General features: G+C 39.0%; 2 protein-coding genes across 2 annotated transcripts in view; one reads left to right on the top strand and one right to left on the bottom strand.

Moving 5' to 3' along the window:
• Window positions 1–1,276: 1,276 nt before the first annotated feature.
• LOC146482957 (uncharacterized) lies at window positions 1,277–9,082 on the top strand. The gene is made up of 2 exons (XM_085106608.1): window positions 1,277–1,862; window positions 5,347–9,082. Exons 1-2 carry the CDS (start codon window positions 1,384–1,386, stop codon window positions 5,945–5,947), a joined length of 1,080 nt encoding a protein of 359 aa, XP_084962734.1. The 5' UTR covers window positions 1,277–1,383; the 3' UTR covers window positions 5,948–9,082.
• LOC146482955 (gamma-aminobutyric acid type B receptor subunit 2-like) overlaps window positions 7,896–18,468 on the bottom strand; it is a 43,305-nt gene continuing 32,732 nt past the window's right edge. The window contains exons 9-18 of the mRNA XM_085106599.1: window positions 18,236–18,319; window positions 17,082–17,232; window positions 16,459–16,591; window positions 15,587–15,694; window positions 14,900–15,022; window positions 14,139–14,465; window positions 12,380–12,550; window positions 11,822–11,973; window positions 11,273–11,346; window positions 7,896–11,185 (exon numbers count right to left, since the gene is read on the bottom strand). Of these exons, the coding sequence (XP_084962725.1) occupies window positions 10,608–11,185; window positions 11,273–11,346; window positions 11,822–11,973; window positions 12,380–12,550; window positions 14,139–14,465; window positions 14,900–15,022; window positions 15,587–15,694; window positions 16,459–16,591; window positions 17,082–17,232; window positions 18,236–18,319 (1,901 nt within the window). The 3' untranslated portion in view covers window positions 7,896–10,607. The remainder of the gene's footprint in view (window positions 11,186–11,272; window positions 11,347–11,821; window positions 11,974–12,379; window positions 12,551–14,138; window positions 14,466–14,899; window positions 15,023–15,586; window positions 15,695–16,458; window positions 16,592–17,081; window positions 17,233–18,235; window positions 18,320–18,468) is intronic.

Genomic DNA, 18,468 nt, shown 5'->3' with positions numbered 1-18,468 from the left:
AATCGCCGCTTCTCAACCGTTTTATAAACCTAGACCGTTGCTTGTGCGGTTTTCTCTATGAGATCTGAACGCAACTCTACGCACTGAAACTACCTCAGAACCTTGTGTGTTAATTGAATGCATTTCCGGTGTCACGATCTGAGAAACGTTTCGATGAGATTGGGAAGTAAATTAAAATTTCCTTAATATTTAAATGCTTTGGTTGGTTAGATCATGCTGGAAAGTAATCGGGCTGGTGAACCATGGATCCATGGGTGAACAAACTTGAAGGGCTCAGAAGTAATCATTGCGAGGTGCGCCGCCGACTTCATCATGTTCACTTCCCGCCTGTTATGAGACTGAGCGAAACAGATCGACCCAAAGGATTCTAAGCGGAGAGATAATGAGTGGACCGCAAAATCTTAACTCACCCTCTGATTGTATAACCTGTCACTACCAATACTAGGATCGATGTATTGTGATTACGCCACAAAATAGAGTATAAAGGCCAATAATTCTAACAAATGTCAATTAATTTGAATAGCGAGAAAAAGTTCTCGTCCTTTAATGATATGCTGTGCCAAAAAAAGTTAGAGCGTAAGCATTGAGGATATAATTTTTTTGTGTCGATCATAATAAATGAAGACTGAGACGGAAATTTTCTATACTGCCGTAGTGGACCGCCAGTAGAAAGATTAAAAATGAAGAAAATCTGGGGCTGGGCTTTAGGCAACTCAGTGATCTTTAATGTTCAGACTTTGAATCTTTGACTTGAAATGCAAAAAATAGTACTGAATAAGCTGTTGCCAAATTTTTGACTTGAATTAGTCGTAAAAACTCCGGAAGTAAAAAGATTGGTATGAGATTTTTCTTCGGCGTTTATTCTTTATTGTAGTACATGTATGAAAAGATCACTAATAATCGTGAGGGCTACCCTGCTAGCAGAGGTTTCTTTCTGGCAAGTCTTTTGCACAGCATGTACGAAGTCGTTCGCGTCTCTTGTATTTCGCGTTGTCGGCTTGTATACTTCTCGAATACGTGAAATACTACAGACGCGAACGACTTCGTACATGCTGAAAGATTTGTCAGAAAGAAATCTGTGCTAGCAGGGTACCGGTGAGGGCCTTTTCAATATATTTCCGGACCTCTTCCGGAAGAAAAAGAACCAGAAATCGATAATATTGCATCATTTATTTACGCTTTTTGGCGTGACGATAATGCATATCTCCCATAGGATTATGTGAACCAATCAAATCGTTTCCTTTGTTGTTCACGTGAGACACCAATATGGACTCTGACCCTCGACGTGACTCAGTGAAATTTACGTTGTCCGGTGTACGAAAGGTGTTGTAGTTTTTGTTGGTGGAAGGGCATGAAAGCAATTGATTGGAACGACTTATAGTCATGGAAGAGGAACGACACAGTGGCGGAACAGAACGAGAAGAATTTGAGGAACACGATCTGAACTTGGCGCATCGTTCACTCGACTCCCTTCCAAACGATGTTCACGTTCTCAACAACTTGCCCGACGCGTTGAAAATTACAAGACTCAGTCTCGCTGGAAATCGCATTCCTGTTCTGCCTGACTCCATAGGGAACTTTCTCAATCTTAAAGAATTAGATATATCGGGAAATGGCTTGGCTTACATCACTCCACGAATCGGTGATCTACGGCAGCTTCGATCGTTTGTGGCAAAGAACAACAACTTAGAAGACTTGCCGAAAGAGTTTGCACGGCTTCTAGCTTTGGAAAATTTGAATCTAAGTGGGAATAGATTTGAGTCATTCTTGCCCCAGATGTTTGAACTAGTTTCACTGAAAACGCTGTTTTTTGGAGGCAACATCGTGGAAGTTATTCCGCCAGACATTCAAAACCTTCAAAGGTGGGTCTCGCTTCTACAGATATCTTTCGCAAACAATAGATAGTTAGCTTACAGTTTTAATGAAATAGGTAACGAGTATGAACTTACCACCAAGTTACATAATTTCTTTCCATCCAGCATTGCTTGGTGGATTTATAAGACGTTAAGCCGATCGAAAAAGAAAAGGATTTTTTATTTTTTGCGTGTTGTTTACTTCGGTGTCCGATTGCATGAGCTTAATTTTTGAATTAAATTTGTTGCCACGTTTTGTCATGCAATCACCTGAATGCTCAGTTAACCACTATCCGAAAAGTTGCACAGCGTCTTCTTGGACGTGTAAGCTTTCAACAATACAATTTTCTTGTTATATTCCGAATACCCAAATTTTATTCCAAACTGTTTCTGTATTGTATTTTCTAACGTTTGTACATTGCACGAACATGTCATGTCAATCTTTGATTGATTGATTGATTGATTGATTGGTTGGTTGATTGATTGATATCAGAAAAGCAAAGAAAGATGGTAAGAAAGATTTATTATGGCCCATACAGTCTCATGCACACTTTTGTTGTAAAGCTATTATGAAAATCGCTCTTCCTGGGCTGTATGCATTAACAGGAGCAGGGCTGATAAAAGCCGTACAGTCCTACCAATACGATTTGAAACAGTTTTGTTTCCTGTAATGTGGACTTGAAATCACGCATGTACACTGATAGCAAGCGGCATCGGAACTAATTTTACTCCAGACGTTCATAGGTTATTTGTCTTAATTGGAGCTTGTTAACTATAAACAATGTTTTGACTGAGTTACGGTAGGTGTGGTCCGACAGCAAAATGTTTGGCTCTCTGTTGTGGCACATAGACCTTAAGCCAGATATCTTCTTGTCTTGCCCTCCCATACAGTCAATAAGTACATAAATACATGCATTCAACATGTCATATGCAGGGACAAAGGTTTGTTTTTGATCAGGTGGTCGAATATTTTGTCTTGTCTTGTGCCTGTGTATTCTGGATACTAACCTCTTACTAACCGAGTGCGAGGGCCGTACTGGGGAATATTGGCCCAAGGTCGTGGCAGTACGCGTGAGGTCCGTACAAAAACGACCGAGGGCCAATATTCCCCAGTACGGCTCGAGCAAGCTAGGTTAGTAAGTAGTTTATTATATGGCACTCGGAGCAAACTTGTTTATTTAAAAAAATGCACTTCCGGTCACTTGAATTCAAAGGGTTTCCGTCGTGAGGTGTTTTTGATGACGCGAGCAACCCAGAAAGAATTGAACAAGCTACGGTACCACGAGGTTAACATGAAAACAAATTTAGTGAACGTGTACATGTTTATAGAAAAGACTTCAAGAACGATTTGTAGCGGAATTTGACGAAAATCTTAACAGCTGCGGTTTGTTTTTGAAACTCACAAAAGGGTTTCTTCGATCCCAGAAAATTTACTAGCGCATCACAAAGTAGGGATCAAGAATCAAAAGGTTGCTGTGAAAATCATTTTCAACTTTAAAGGAAGCAGCATTGAGTCAATTGTCCTCCTCGCTCTCATCTCTGGCTTGGAAACCCAAGTGTAGGGATAAAAACCACCACACAGTTCTTTGGAGTGCAACTGGATTGGAGTCGCCGAATTCTCCTGCCTCAAAAAGAACATCTTCTTCGTTTTCGTCAATTGCCCGAGCGGCTTGCAGCTCATTTCTTCTGTCATGCTCGCAAACTAGTGACTTGTGCTTCGCAGCTAGAACTCTTCTCGATTTTTAAACTCATTATCCTTGAGTATGTTGGATGAATATTTCTTCTCAGAGAAGTATCACTGTATATTGCGCTGAAAACTGAAAAATGTTGCTGGCTCGTATTCACCATTTTTCTTGCGTACGTTCATTAAAAAAAAAAAGAAATTGACAAAAGGTGAACAAGCTCGGATGAAGGTAGGCTTTCAATTGTTTGACTATTCAAGCCATTAGCTTCACTAGATAAAATGGAGTAGAGTGTTCATATCAGTAGACTTCTTCCTTTTGTGTTTTCACTTTTCTGTTTGTTTATAAAATCCTCAATGGTCGGCTTTCGCAGATGCCTGCTTCAGAGGTTGCTAGATCTTCGGGATAGTAAAATTTGCTTTGTAAATGATATTCTTCTTCGTCCATGTTGGAATCAGTCTTTTGGGTAGTTTCTTTGCGAGCAATGAAAGTATTTTCAGGTTTTCTTTTTCGTAGTTTTAGCTGCAAATTTTCAAATTTGCTGCTTGTCATAAATTAAAATACACGGCTTATGACCATTTCCATGGAAACGGTCCGTACGTTAAAATCCCGACCAAGAAAGAGCCAATCAGAATGCCCGGATTTACCTCAAGACTACCTTGCCATATAATAATACATCTTATTTTTAAATTTTACAAGACTGTGCAGATCACAGGTATCCCAAGCTCCTGGTGTGACAGCCTTTGTTATGAATAGTGGCATGTACCGATAAATTATTGAGGGTTTGTCTGGGAATTCATTGAACTTATCAGTAGTAGAAACACACATGAAAGTCAATGCGTGACATGTACCTACTCCTGTATGGTTCAATTTCTTATGATTATGTATAAATGTACAGTAATAGCCCACGTATAAGAACCTGGGTTTTAAGAACCTGTTAGGCTAAAATTTTCATTTTAAGCCCCCTCCACATAAGAACCTATTTAGGCTAAGATTGTAAGTTAGGTTCTTATCAGTGGGGTTGCTGTGAAAGTGTATAGGTAGAAACTGCTGAATGAAGATCATCATCTATTTAAAAGTACCTTGACATAACTTTTTTTTTCTTTCAAGCTTAAGTACCATGTTGTATGTCTATCGTGTTTGCCAATTATTGTATTATGAGATGATATTTTTAATATATATAGTATATTCAGATGAAATTCATATGAAAATATAAGAACCTATTTTAAGAACCTTGGTAGCCTAAATTTGCTTTAAGTACCATTTATATAAGAACCTATTTAGGCTAAATTGAAAAATTCAGGTTCCTATACGCGGGCTATTACTGTATTACACATAGGCAGTTTCAGTGTGAACTGGCAGTTGTTTTCCATTCATTGAAGAGTGGGGAATGTTTAAGCCTTAATAGAAAGGGCAATTTGAAACTGCAACTTTTTGTAATCACTCTGAAATGTCCTACATTTAAATTAAGATACATTCCCAAGAAATGAACCACAGAGGTAAAGTAAGGCATAGTATGTTTAAGGCCATTAAATTTTCATGCAAACCTTTATAATCAGTCTACACTATTGCACAGCAAGGATTCTTGCGCCAGGAGCTTGGGAGACGTGTGTATAGATCAGTGGAGATAGGGGAATTCATGAGATGGAATTCAAGTTGGTTGATTGTAAGCTTGTCAAGTTACAGTAATTGTGTTTTAGTTCATTTCAAGATGTATTTGAATTGAGGTTGGGTCTAGTTTCAATTCAACCATTTAACTACCAGAAGTTGTAACTCTACTCCTAAAGCAATATTCTTATCTGAATCTGTAGGTTGGAAATTCTCTACCTTGGTGGTAATCAGCTGACATCTGCTCCCAATGAACTGGGCTCCCTACGCAGGCTGCAAGCTCTCAATCTCTGTGACAACAAGATAGAATCTCTCCCACCGACATTAGTAAAACTGACACATTTAAAATCCTTGAGTCTTCACAACAACAGACTCACCACATTGCCTGTTGCTCTCATGAAACTGCGGAATCTAGAGGAGCTAAGTCTGCGGGAAAATCCTCTTGTTGTTCGTTTTGTCAGAGACATGACATTCAATCCACCAACTCTGTTAGAACTCAGCGGTCGCTGCATCAAGAATAGTGGTGTGAAGTACACTTCGCAAGATCTTCCAGCTCATTTATTGCAATATCTCAACAATGCTCGCCGTTGTGTCAACCCATGTTGTAAGGGAGTGTACTTTGATGCCCGTGTGAGACATATTAAATTTGTGGACTTATGTGGCAAGTATCGTTTGCCATTTGAACAGTTTCTTTGCTCGCCCCATGCCGGTGAAAGATGGGAAGATTGTTCTTCAAGTAGCAGTGAAGATGAAGGAGATCATGCTTTCCCACGTGAAAGGTTAAGAAAGGTTCTACTGGGGTAATAACAATAATAAACCTCATCTCCTATTCATAGAGTACCATGATGCAAACCAATGAATTTGGTTTTCATTTGAAAAAAGTTATTGACAAACATTGCAATGACAGCTTTCATGGGAATGATTACACTTACACTCAAGTTTAATGAATAATAATAAATTCTTGTCACAAGGTCTGAGAAATTAGAGCAAAACATAACTTTTGACCTTATCTCACAATCTTCATCTGCAAAGTGAGCTCCATGTTGTTACATGATTACGCTGTCTAGTCGCGTGACAACAAGTGGTTAAAAATGGTGGGAAGATCATAGCCCCCATCTCTGTTTAACATGGGACGTTGGCATCTGATGTGGATGGCTTCCTTGATTTTCCTTTTTAACCACTTGTTGTCACGTGACTAGACAACATGTAATCATGCGACGACAATCAACATGGAGCTCACTTTGCTGATGAAAACTGTGAGATACAGTCAAAAGCTACGTTTTGCTCTAATTTTCTCTGACATTGTGACAAGAATTTATTATTATGTAATGCATTCTGAGGTTAGAAATAAATGTACATAGCCATATTAATTTTAATGATTTCAGCCACAGACAAGTTTAGTATGAGGATCTTGCAGACAAAAAGCATACAAAGTCATTGTAATCTTAGGAAAGTACATGTACTATTACTACTGTAGTTTTCATTGGAGTGACCACACTCTGGTATTTCATCTAGAATACACAGGCTTTAGCATAATACATCAATCACAGAAAGGCACTGTACAATGTATCTCATTTGATCAGTCACATTTTACCATTAATTGTTATTCATAGACTTCAATTTTAACATGACCTTGTAAAATACATGTACATTGAACCATTCCACATAAATGAAGCCCATGGTACTCTAGATTTCAAGTGTATGTTTTCACTTTGGAGTTTTCTAGTCCTATAACCACATAGCAATATCCCTGATTGATGAACGATGTTACCCTGGATTGGAGTGGGTTGTTGAATAGAATTAATAATTATTTGTAATACATCTCTAGCTGTCAAGGCAGGAAGAGTTAAGCTCTGTCTTGGCTATGTGTAAGCCACAAAGCTTATGCTTACGAGAGCCATTTACAAAACCATTTACAAAGAACAGTTGTCATTGTCAACAGTAAAACTACAGCTAAAGGTGCTTTCATTGAAACAGGGCAACCTAACAAGAACACTGATTTAAACAAAATACTTAAAATGCTATGTTCTTTCCTATTTCCCATATTGTCTTGTGCCCTTTTGAAGACATACATGTATTTGTAAGTTAAGTAAAGGCAGATTGAGCTTTTCCGATGCTCTAGCTGAAAATTTAAGATGCAGAAAGTTTTAGGAAATGGAATTTTATTCCCTGAATTTATTAGCCGTTGTTGGTTTTACAAAAATTCTAGCTGACCTTTGTTTAGCATTTTTAACGACATGTGATCTCTTTGAAAACAAAAGGAATTAATGAGAATGATGTATTTATCAGAAGTGACACAGGCATACTCGGAAAAAAATCTGAGGTTTCCTGTGAGGAGGCGAACCTTAGGGAATTAGTTTTCCAGTGTTATGAAATTTTGAGTTGACATTTTGCTGAAGAAAACTTTAGATTCCGAGTTTCTGAGGCAATTTCAGTATTCACTGAAATAAAACGTGTTGGGTGTCCCTGATTAAAATGGCCCTTTAGCTGTGCAAGTCCAAATACACTTTATCTTCATAATCAAATTTCAAGTTAATATAATTAGTCTTGATGGAACAGTATTTTTCTGATTTAGTTTTACATACATGAAATTGCATTTTTAAAATTACAATGAATAGCTAATTATATAAAAAAATAGAATTAGTACTAATTTATGAAATAAGTAGAAGGAGGACCTTAGGCCGTGCAAAGTAAATGGCAATAGGCATTATTTTAGTATAGTGGAGTAACTATGAGTAAAGTAGTTTTAATAAAGTTAGCTAGGGGTAATATTGGTTTTTTTGGGACCTGTGTAAATTAGCGTGGATGAAATTCTCAAAATAGTCATGTACGTTTTCATGTGGCAAGTTGGTACCACAGTGGAACCTCTTGGCAAAGGTAGTAACATACTCAAAACAACAACAAAACAGCCAGATCAGAGGGTCCTTTGAACATGCACTACTGAGGGTTTCATCATGCTTGAAATAACACTCACTCGCTGGTTATAATATTATACAGCTTTTGTTGAGTGCAGCACATTGGTGGAGCCAGAACTTGGTTAAACGTGGGGTGTTTGGGGCCTAGCGCTAAAAAGGGGACCCGTATTCACAATGTTTCATAACAGAGTACAAATTTGGCCCTCTTGTCTTTTCCTCAATTAACCATTTAAGCCCAAATAGTGACAAGCATCCAATTTCTCCTCACAATATCGCAACGTAATTAAGTATTCAGCTTGTGAGAAAAAAGAAAATGATCATGAAAGACAAAAGGTCTGACGTTTTTACAAGTTCTCCTAACTAGTTCTATGAGAAAAATAAGGAGAACACTGAGGAGAATCTGTAAGTTTGTTTTGGGGCTTAAAGGTTAAAAGCCAATGCATCATGTCGTGCAACATATGGCAGTGGGTGAATGATGTTTTTACTTTGAAAATTCCTCGAGTCGGAAGTGACTGAAATTTAGGAACCGTATTAAGTCATGTGATCTGGGCTTTTGACTGTTCAAGATGTTGAATTTGCCAGCACGTTTCCAAATGTATGCTCTAATTTCTGAATACTATAACTGATTATTTATTTCCATTCTGATGAATATTTATATCTGTTCAAATCAACCATCCAATTTGCTTGGTTTTGTTCTTGGTAATTTCACTCTAGGGTTAGCTGCCTGCTGTTTGGTAACTGTTTTCAAATCAGGTCGCCGGTGCCAAAATTTAAGTACGTGTAGCTAGCTATGGCATTTAAAATAGTTGTGCAACTTGGAGGGTTGGAATTAGACTTAACTAGTAGTTGAAAGGGAATTTTTGGGAGGAGGATGGTAAAGGAAAATAATAGAAATAGACATTGAGTTAGGCGCTCTTGTAGGCGTAAAGGGTTGAAACGAATCACAGAGAATGAAGTTACTGAGTTAAGGAAGTTATTTCTTTTAAGTTGTGTTTCAAAGGAGAATAAAAGGAAGTGTGTCAGCTATTGGTGTACCTCATTTTTACGAATTTCCCTAGGCTCTTAGAGTCAACAGTCTAGCTTAGGGCGAGTTGTTTTGAGGATTTGGCTCCTAATTTAAAGGTATTTTTGCGCAGTTTATGGCTAAGCAGGAACAGCAGATCTAAAAGGGGAAGTATCACGCAAATTTGCTGTCATTTGAAAACCCAAAAATGTTTGTCTGTCAGCAGAAACAAAGAAGTTAGATTATAAAAATACGGCCCGTTAGTCTGGCCTGAGTTTTTCAAATTCCTAGCCTCACCAAACTTTAAATTCACGATTCTAAAGGAGGCGCTGCTTAAAGGGCCAAGAACTGTGCGAAAAACCATACGGATGCAAAAGAAAATTTTATTTCAGAACCTAAAAGTAAAAACCGTATTTATGTTACAGAATCTTACAATACTGGAGCAAAGCTCGCCCTGACCCCCTCTGCACCCTCCTGATACGTGCTGCTGCAAAACCCATGGAAAGGATTGGCTCAGTTTTAATGTAGAGCGGCAGTTTAAAGGGGGACTGTCACGGCGATCTTGCTGTATTTTGGTCAAACTATTTGACAGAGAACCTTTTTTCTAACATGAAATTGTTGTTAGAGCATTGGAAAGAATATACTAATGGATTCCTCTGAGAAACAACAAACTATAATCAGTTTTTAGCGACTTCTCCAAAATACACAGGAAGAACATGAAAAAATTGGCCAATTTCTTCAAGTTGCAATCCATTTCCATCCAAGCCATATGAATGATACGAGCTTCTGTGCACTACTAGGTTTATTTTTAACAAAGGTAAACCATTATATTGACCATTCAATCAATTCAAATATGTTTTTAAGCTATTCAAAGTAACGCAAAAAATCGGTGACACTGCCCCTTTAAGTATAGTGCGAGCAGACTGTTTTTTTTTTAACTCTGTGTTGAACTATCTTCTGTTTTGTGGCAGATACCCAAAGTCTTAAAATGGCGTTTTCTTTGTAAACCTTTGCTCTGTGTCTGAGATTTTTCAAACTGAATGAGTGAAAAATTTGAAAGCCCGTAATCTCATTTTAATGAGTCTCTTCCATTTCCTGGTCTTGAAGGGGAAGTATCACGCGAATTTGGGTCATTTCAAAACCCACAAATTTTCAGTAGTCTGTCAACAGAAACAAAAAATTATGTTTGTCTACTTTTGCTATAAATTATCATCCCAGTGAAAAAAAAAATCATCCCAGTGCAATAAAACTGTCGATAAGTGCCTCTGGCCAGAGACAGCGTAGGACGAACGGATAAAAACTTGAAAATGTTAGGCTAACGTTTTTCAAGTTCTCGCATTTTTGTTTCCAAAATGCGCTAGAACAGATCACGAGTTGTTCCTTTCAAGAATTGAGTTGCTTTCTTTCCTCTCGTTGTCCTAGAATTATTTTGTAGCTAAATGAAGGTCTTATTTCACCATTTTTTAAACACTAGAGCTCAAAAACCCCATGACACTTATTCCTTAAGGCTGAGCGTTTGATGGCGTATTTACAAACTGAAAACTGATCAAACGTTAATTACTTCGGAACTCTCCCTTCTCTTGAACTCTGCCGGAGTATGAACTTGGAAACAGGTTTCTCCCGTTGGCGATTTGGAGACGAGAACAATGCTCCCCTTACGTTCCGGTTCTCCGCTCTTGACTGCTGGCAATGCGTTGGCGTTTACATCCGGGAACTCTTCCTTGTTAGCGTTCGGGTTTTTCTTAGGCTTGACATATCTTGCCTTAATGGAGTGAACAGGAGGGGCACGATCTTTACTCATTGGCTCGGTATAAAATGGACTTTCTATTCGATTGACAAGTGATAACTTTTTGTTGGAAAAATTGCCTCCATCGTCACTCGTCTCCGTGGAAATCCCTGGATTGTCATAAGCTACTTGAACCTCGTCATCAACTGAGCGGGTCCTGGCTCTGGCCTCAGTTTGAGAAACATCTTTTCGCGCCCTTGGGGGAAGGGAGTACTTTTTGGCTATGGCTGTGCTAGTACTGGTCTTTGCAAGGTCGCTTCCTAGAAAAACGTTTTTGTCGGTATTGGATGGCGAAGGGGGATATCGATGTTTGGGCGAGGAAGGCTCCTGATGTTTATCTGCAACGGAAAAAAATACAAAAGAGAAATATCTCAAGACTGTCCTGGACTGCTTCCTTGTGGCACAATGGACAATTACTATATTACCTGCAGAATTTTTATCCCCAGTCCACACACCTGCATCGTCATTTACTTCGATATGAATACTCCCGCCAACGTCCCTGAAATAAACCAAAAACAACGACAACAACAACAACGGTAAGATCAAAGAAAACATGGAAATAGAAAACAGGCGCGTGGCGTTACTTAATTCTTCTCTCTCCAGTCTCCGCTCCGTTTCGTTCGATGACTATATAGAGGGAACTGCGGGAGAGAGAGGCATAGCACCTAGTTAAGTTTTTAGAACGTCACTGTTGGGGTTCTAGACTTACAGAAGTTTGCGACTTTTGGGATCTAGAAATAGCCATCAAAATAATAACGTCATTTTAGAGCATACGTTACTTTCGGGAGGGTTATGCGGGGGACTATATACAGTGGGCTCCTGAGTGGGCTGCCTGCTGCTGTTCACGAGTTCTGAGCACGCTGCAACACTCAGCGAAGGGTTTAAGCTTCTTTCACAACAAAAGATTGGTATGCCTGTGTAAGTGCTCCTCTCACAGGTGTTAGTTTACTTCCGGTGTTTTTCAAGGTACACACCTGTCGCGTTTGATATTCAGAGTAGGAGTGGACCCATAACTGGTGCCCTGTGCACGTTTGTTCGCCATCGCCTGTGATATTTTCCGGATGCTCTCCAGCGGTACACCTCCTTTTCTCAAGCGCACTTCCATCTTAGTTATCTGCTCCTCTTTCTGAAATAAGGAAATTACAGGTAAAAAATTAAAGGGATTGGCATCCTCCAGTCTTGAGAGAAATTGGCTACGTTGAATTTGTGGAAATATTTTCTATGGAAGAGAAGAAAATGCTATCTTAATATGTGATGATCACCTATTCTAGACCACAGACTCTTCCCTTTAATGCATAAATGACGGCTTTCAGGGATTTGCGCGGTCAAGTCCAAGGTAGTTCTTACTTTTGAGTCTGTGGATGAAATCTTAAAGTGTGATCATTCGAATGAAAGCTACTGAGCAGCACTTTCCTGTGGCGCTGTTTATTATAATAGATGAAATACTACAGAGTATCCATTCTACTCCGACCATTCAAGTGAAAGCTTTTGAGGATTGTATGTAGCTTTTTTCAGCAATAGATATTGGTTACCTCAGCTAGCAGTTCCTTAAGGTTGGAGTTTTCCGCTGCCAAGGCGATGAATTTTGCACCCTTAATTCCTTTATCCTGGGATGTTGCCGAATCTCCAGTGCTTTGGCTCCCTGAGGTACTTGTAGCTCCACTTGTGTTTAAAACACTGGGATTGCGCGTCACTGCGATGAACTTCTCAGTTGTGATTAGAAAAAAAAAATCATGATAAGAGGTAATTGATGTCACCGAGCCTAGTAAATTTCAAGCGACTAAAGGCGCTTTCCTTTTACCCGGGCAACCAAACCAGTCCCACTGATGAGTTCGTTAAGAAATGCATGAATTTAAAATCATTTAGACAACTAGTTGTAACAAATTTGTTCGAAAAGGACCCACCTTACCTGGAGTAGGGGGGGGGGGGGGGTATTAAAGACATCACCTATCTCATGAATATTACCGACAAAATTGTATTGGCTTTAAAATTTAAGTTGACACCGAAATATTCAGCTAACATTGCAAGAGTACGCATTGCTAGATAAAAAATAAATAAATAAATAAATAAAAAATGCACCTTTCTTGTTTATCAAGCAATGCCTACTCCAAGTGAGGTCAGAATCCCACTGTCATTTTTTATTACTGGACAGAGGGGTGGCTATGCAATAACGGCATAATCATTGAGTTTGAGGAAGGGGGGTGCAGGCAGAGACCACCATGTATTTTGTGGTTTGGTGGGTCCTGTTCTGATTGCTTCCCTTAATTTTTTAACCAGAACTTCAAATTCCTTCAAAATGGGGCATACCATTTAGAGTGCTTTACGAATACAAGAATACAAGAACTTGTAGAGCCACACCTTTTAACCCTTCAGGTCCCCGCAATAGTGATCAGCGTCTAATTTCTCCTTACAATTTCACTGCTTCATCATACACACAAGTTATGAGAAAAAACCAAATGATCTCCAAGGATAAGCTGTCCTGACTTTTAAATAGCTTCTCCCCACTACCTCCATTGACAAAACTTTACACATTAGAGAACGGGCTGTTGCATTGACACCAGGGCATTGGAGCTTAAACATTGAAGCCGGATGATTATGTAGGTGGGTATTAGGTCTTGAAGGGTTACAGAGGAGAGGTGTACTATATTGCCTATGTACTTTTAAGTACCGCACATTCTTAAAAGAACATTCTTAAAAAAATGTGCGGTACCAAAAGTGGTCCTTGTTAGTGTTAGTTCCCCTCCACTCCCACCCCCCCCCCCTTCCTTCCCCCTTCCTCCTACCGATTGGCTTATTGCGCTGCTTAACTCTTTAGTCAACCAATTCATACACTTAAATGGATAGAGTAACGCTACCCACTGAAAAACGCAACACGTTCATTCATGAACTGAGTGATCGAGCGTGTTAGTTTTGATTCGCAAGGTAAGCCATTCCCGCGAAATTACGTCGTGAACTGAACTAAGCACCACTTCTATTTCGCTTCCTAGGCACTTTAAGAGCGCAGCAGAAATTAATATAGTAATAAATAATTTCTTTCCATAGCGCATTTTTCTAGCGCTCAAATGCGCTTTACAGTATCAAACATATTATAATCTATACACTAAAATTGGTCTGATCCTTCCTCGATTGGACACTACCCCAGCTGAAGTTATTGTTTTATCTTTTAGATAAAAGAAACTATTGGTAGCGACTGACATTTCGACAACCAGCTGCAAAACTGTAAAGATGCCTTCCATTGGCTGTATTCAGCATCTCACCCCGATTTGTCGCAACGTCGTAAGTGTTATTTACCTTAGGAACGAAAACCAAACACAGCGTCACAGTTGTGCAGAACAGTATAAATACAGCTGTAAGAGCGAAGGTAGCATTTTGCGCATGCTCAATCATCAATGCAGCAGGGACCCCAACAACGCTCAGGATGACGACATTGTACACAGACATCCCGACATAGCGCGAGTCATTTAGCGCGGGAATCTTCACGTGTCGTGTTTCCCACGCGAGGAAGACGCCGAAGAGAAGCAGGAGCCCTTTGGTGGCAAATAAAACACCAAACCATATGGGTTTGTGTTGGCAGTCGCAGTATTCCCATTGAGGTAAAGTATCAAACTCTGTTCCATGCTGAAAGTAATAAGTATAGAACGAAAATCATTACCAAGTGTAAAGGTTTTCTTGCCACATTTCAATTATTCAGTCAGTCAATCAGTCATCCATGCGGTCAGTCAATGATTCATTCGTTCGTTCGTTCGTTCGTTCGTTCGTTCGTTCAGTCAGTCAGTCTGTTAGTCAGTCAGTCAGTCAGTCAGTCAGTCAGTCAGTCAGTCAACCAGCTAGCCAGTTAATTAGTAAGTCAGTCAGTCATTCATGCATACTGCAGTCAGTCAGCCAGTCGGTCAGTCAGTCAGTCAGTCAGTCAGTCAGTCAGCCAGTCGGTCAGCCAGTCGGTCAGTCAGTCAGTCAGTCAGTCAGTCAGTCAAGCAGTCGAACGATCAGACTTCAATCCATTTTCTGGTTTCACGTTCACGTTTTGCGTGGGTTTTGTTGAGCCATTTTACCTGTATGGTTCCATTTTGAAGCGTTCTTGTTAGGGAGTCGATCCCCGTCCACAAACTTAGAGTGAAAACATCAACCAACAGTAGGGCGCCAACAAACAGGAAAAGCCGGCCATCATTAATCACCTACAAAGATCACTATACATGAAACAACTTTAAACCGATCACACAACTGCTCAAACAATTCGTTAATAACACGTTTTGCCGATTAATAGTCAAGAAAAATCTTGTCCAGCAGAGATGATGGGGAAGGAAAGTATTCCATAGGAATGGGGCAGCAAATGAAGGAAATACCGACATAGAAATTGAGAAATGATTTTTTTAATTCCTATACTCGATTCTCCCGTTATTACTCTTCCCTTACTCTAGAACGCTAATTGGTGTGAGTAAAGCACAAAGACAAAATTACTTGGTCCTTGTCTCGGTCTTTCGTTAAGGTGAAGAAAGGTAATTCATGTCTCACGATTGAGTAAAGTGGGAACGAATTAGTTAGAAATTAATATTTTGACGCAATGAAGAAGAGGGCCGCGTGTTATCATGGGATACTTCGGGACTATTTAGGTGTTTGGCGGGAGGTTTTTGTCATTCTGCGTCGTGTTAGTGAAGTCAGAATATTTCTTCACCCTGCCAAATAATTATCAGGTTCTTTGACCTTGATCACTTAAATGCTTTTTATACATCTGTTCTAACCTTCTTCCGTAGTTTTGCATTTGTAAAGATCACGTACACTCTCCATATCTTAGCAAACATAGCACCAAAAGCCGTTGTGAAACCAAGTGAAGCGAGCCATATTCTTGCCTAGGAAGAAAACACGGATTGAGCAAGCATGAGAGTTCTAAAACGTTCTTCGCACTATCTTGTGATTTTTTAGTCTACATTGAATGAAATCCTAAAGTGTGACCAATCAACTGAAAGGTACCTAACAGCACGTTTTTGTGGTTTTCTTTTAATTATACTGTGCGAGCTGCAGATGTCCTTAAAGTGAGTCGCTTTTCTCTTCAAGTCTAGGAGGTCTCGGTTTTCTCCATACCAGTCCCCCGTGCGCCTCGCACCTCTATTTACTTTACCTTCTGAGGGAAAAAAAGGAAAAATGGAAAAAAAAAAAAAAAAAAAAAGAAAAGAAAAAAGGATCAACCCAAACTAGCTGGACTTGCGGGCAAGTCAATAAAGCTAAAAATAAAGCTAGTTACTATTTTTCCATTATTTTCACGACCAACTTTCAAGGTGGAACTATGGAATTTAACAGGACAGCCTGTATACATAGCCAAAAGGAATTTGTTCTTATACCGGAGAAATGGAAAGAAGTTAAGAAAGACTGAAGTAGCTCTGCTTTATATTAATACAGTATATCAGTATTCTTGGTATTGAACTGGATCTGGCCAGCAATTGAGGCTCTTGCGGGGGAATATATTAAAAAATATATTCATGCTTTTCCGTGTTGAATATTTCTACTTAAGTCTCGTGTTCAAGCTAGTGCCAGTTTAATACCCAAAATAAGAATACGGTCCCGTTATAATGATACAAGATTCCACTCAATTTCTTTTTTCTTCTTTTTAATGTACCTGGCAATTAACAGAGTATTGCGTGGAAGACACCAGATTTCCATCCAATCCAAACAGGAAAACAGAGAAATACATAGTGATGCATCCAACAATGATGGCATCGTTGAGGCGGGGACTTGACATTTGAATATACCTGTGATGGAAAAGTAAAATTTGTTTAGCATGTCAGTCAATCTGCCAGCCTGACTGACTGAATGATAGGCCGTCAGTCAGTCAGCAAGCCAGCCAACTAGTTGGTCAGTCAGTCAGGGACGCGAATCGCACTTAATTAAGTTAGCTCGTTGAGTCAGTCTGTCATGAAAGTTAGAATTAATAATAATAAAAAAAGTTCGTTTAGCATGTCAGCCACGCACAACAATCTGTCAGCCTGACTGACTAACTGACTGAATGACAGACCGTCAGTCAGCCAGCCATCCAGTTAGCTAGTTGGTCAGTCAGTCAGTCAGTCAGTCAGTCAGTCAGTCAGTCAGTCAGTCAGTCAGTCAGTCAGTCAGTCAGCCGGCAGTCAGTTAATAATTAAAGTTTGAATTAACGTTTTGTATTGCTAAAAGCAAACTTTAACCAACTAGCTATAGTGATGCAACCGCGCAAGCGCGCAAGACAAGAACATTCTATTCGTTTACCTGTAATGCCGAAGCTTGATGTTAAAAGCCAGAAAACAAACAGCCAGCATTATACAGAGGACAGTGATTGCACACGTGACTCCATACAGTGCTGGAGATATGGTCATCAGTTGCATTGTCAGCCTTGCTTGGTCAGAAGGAGGTCCACTGCCTTTGAAAAAAACAAAAACAAAAACATATTTAACAATTATTCCACGAGCGCGCGCGTTAGATATGAGATGATAGATAGCCAACGAGGCGTGTAGTGCCGAGTTGGCTATAATCATCTCATATCCAACAAACGAGAATGCAATAGTTGTTAATTTTAAACTAAAGAAATATTGCTAGATCTTTCTAATTTCGCTTTGCAAGAACAACCAGAAGACAATTTAATGGGCGCTATTTCTCCCGCGTGGTATAATGGCTCATTTACCATGGCGCTAAGCCAATCAAATTCCTGGAATTGCATTATACAATGATCCAGTTTTTAATAATAGAGGTTATTACATATACTAAAGACCGACCGAAACGAAACGAAACGTTGTTCGGTTTTATCGTTTATTTTCACTTGTCTATGTATTACATATACAAGATAAAAAAAATTTCGCTTCTCGGTCGCTCAAGTTGAAACACTCTAGAGTGAAAAAAAAATCAAACACAAACACAAAATGAATGAATGAATGAATGAATGAATGAATGAATGAATGAATGAATGAATGAATGAATGAATGAATGAATGAATGAATGAATGAATGAATGAATGAATGAATGAATGAATGAATGAATGAATGAATAACAAACAAAACAAAGCAAGGAAACAGCAAAAAACGCCTTAAATCCGCAGACAAAAAATTAACAATAACAACGGAAAAGTTTGCTACATAAACTGAATAAGAAGGCCTGATAGTCCAGAGTAAAGGGTATAACCCACAGACACAGAAACACGGGGCAAGGAGTGACTGGTGCCTTACATTGAACCAATTCAGTGACTGATACTTTCAGTGATTTGAAGCCTGATGCGCTAACTACTGTACTAAATCCAGAGCAAAGATTTTCAAGTATCTGTGTATGTTGTTAGAGGATAAAAAAGAAAGATTCTTCCTGGTATTTTCCGATTTTATACTTGCTATATACTTGCTAACTATTATACTTACTTAAATTCAATATACTCTTACCTTGCCAAGCAAACTGAGATCCTTTTACATAAATGATACTATCATTTTGAGGAAGGTACAACAATACTGTATTTTCCTCTCCATCTGAAGAAAGAAAGAAAGAAAGAAAGAAAGAAAGAAAGAAAGAAAGAAAGAAAGAAAGAAAGAAAGAAAGAAAGAAATAAAGAAAGAAAGAAAAAAATAAAAATAATAAAAAAAATAAGTGCGATGTTTACAACATTGGCTACCAACAA

This window comes from Pavona decussata, unplaced genomic scaffold, assembly GCF_977016875.1.
Source record: "Pavona decussata unplaced genomic scaffold, jaPavDecu1.1 SCAFFOLD_41, whole genome shotgun sequence".
In the NCBI taxonomy this organism is placed as follows: Eukaryota; Metazoa; Cnidaria; class Anthozoa; order Scleractinia; family Agariciidae; genus Pavona; species Pavona decussata.
This window is presented reverse-complemented; position numbering and strand designations above follow the sequence as displayed.

Bases quoted from the DNA above. Each gene is read 5' to 3' on its own strand.
- LOC146482957 (XM_085106608.1), top strand. From the start codon at position 1,384: ATGGAAGAGGAACGACACAGTGGCGGAACAGAACGAGAAGAATTTGAG. The intron at 1,863-5,346 runs GTGGGTCTCGCT...CTGAATCTGTAG, and splicing joins GACATTCAAAACCTTCAAAG to GTTGGAAATTCTCTACCTTG.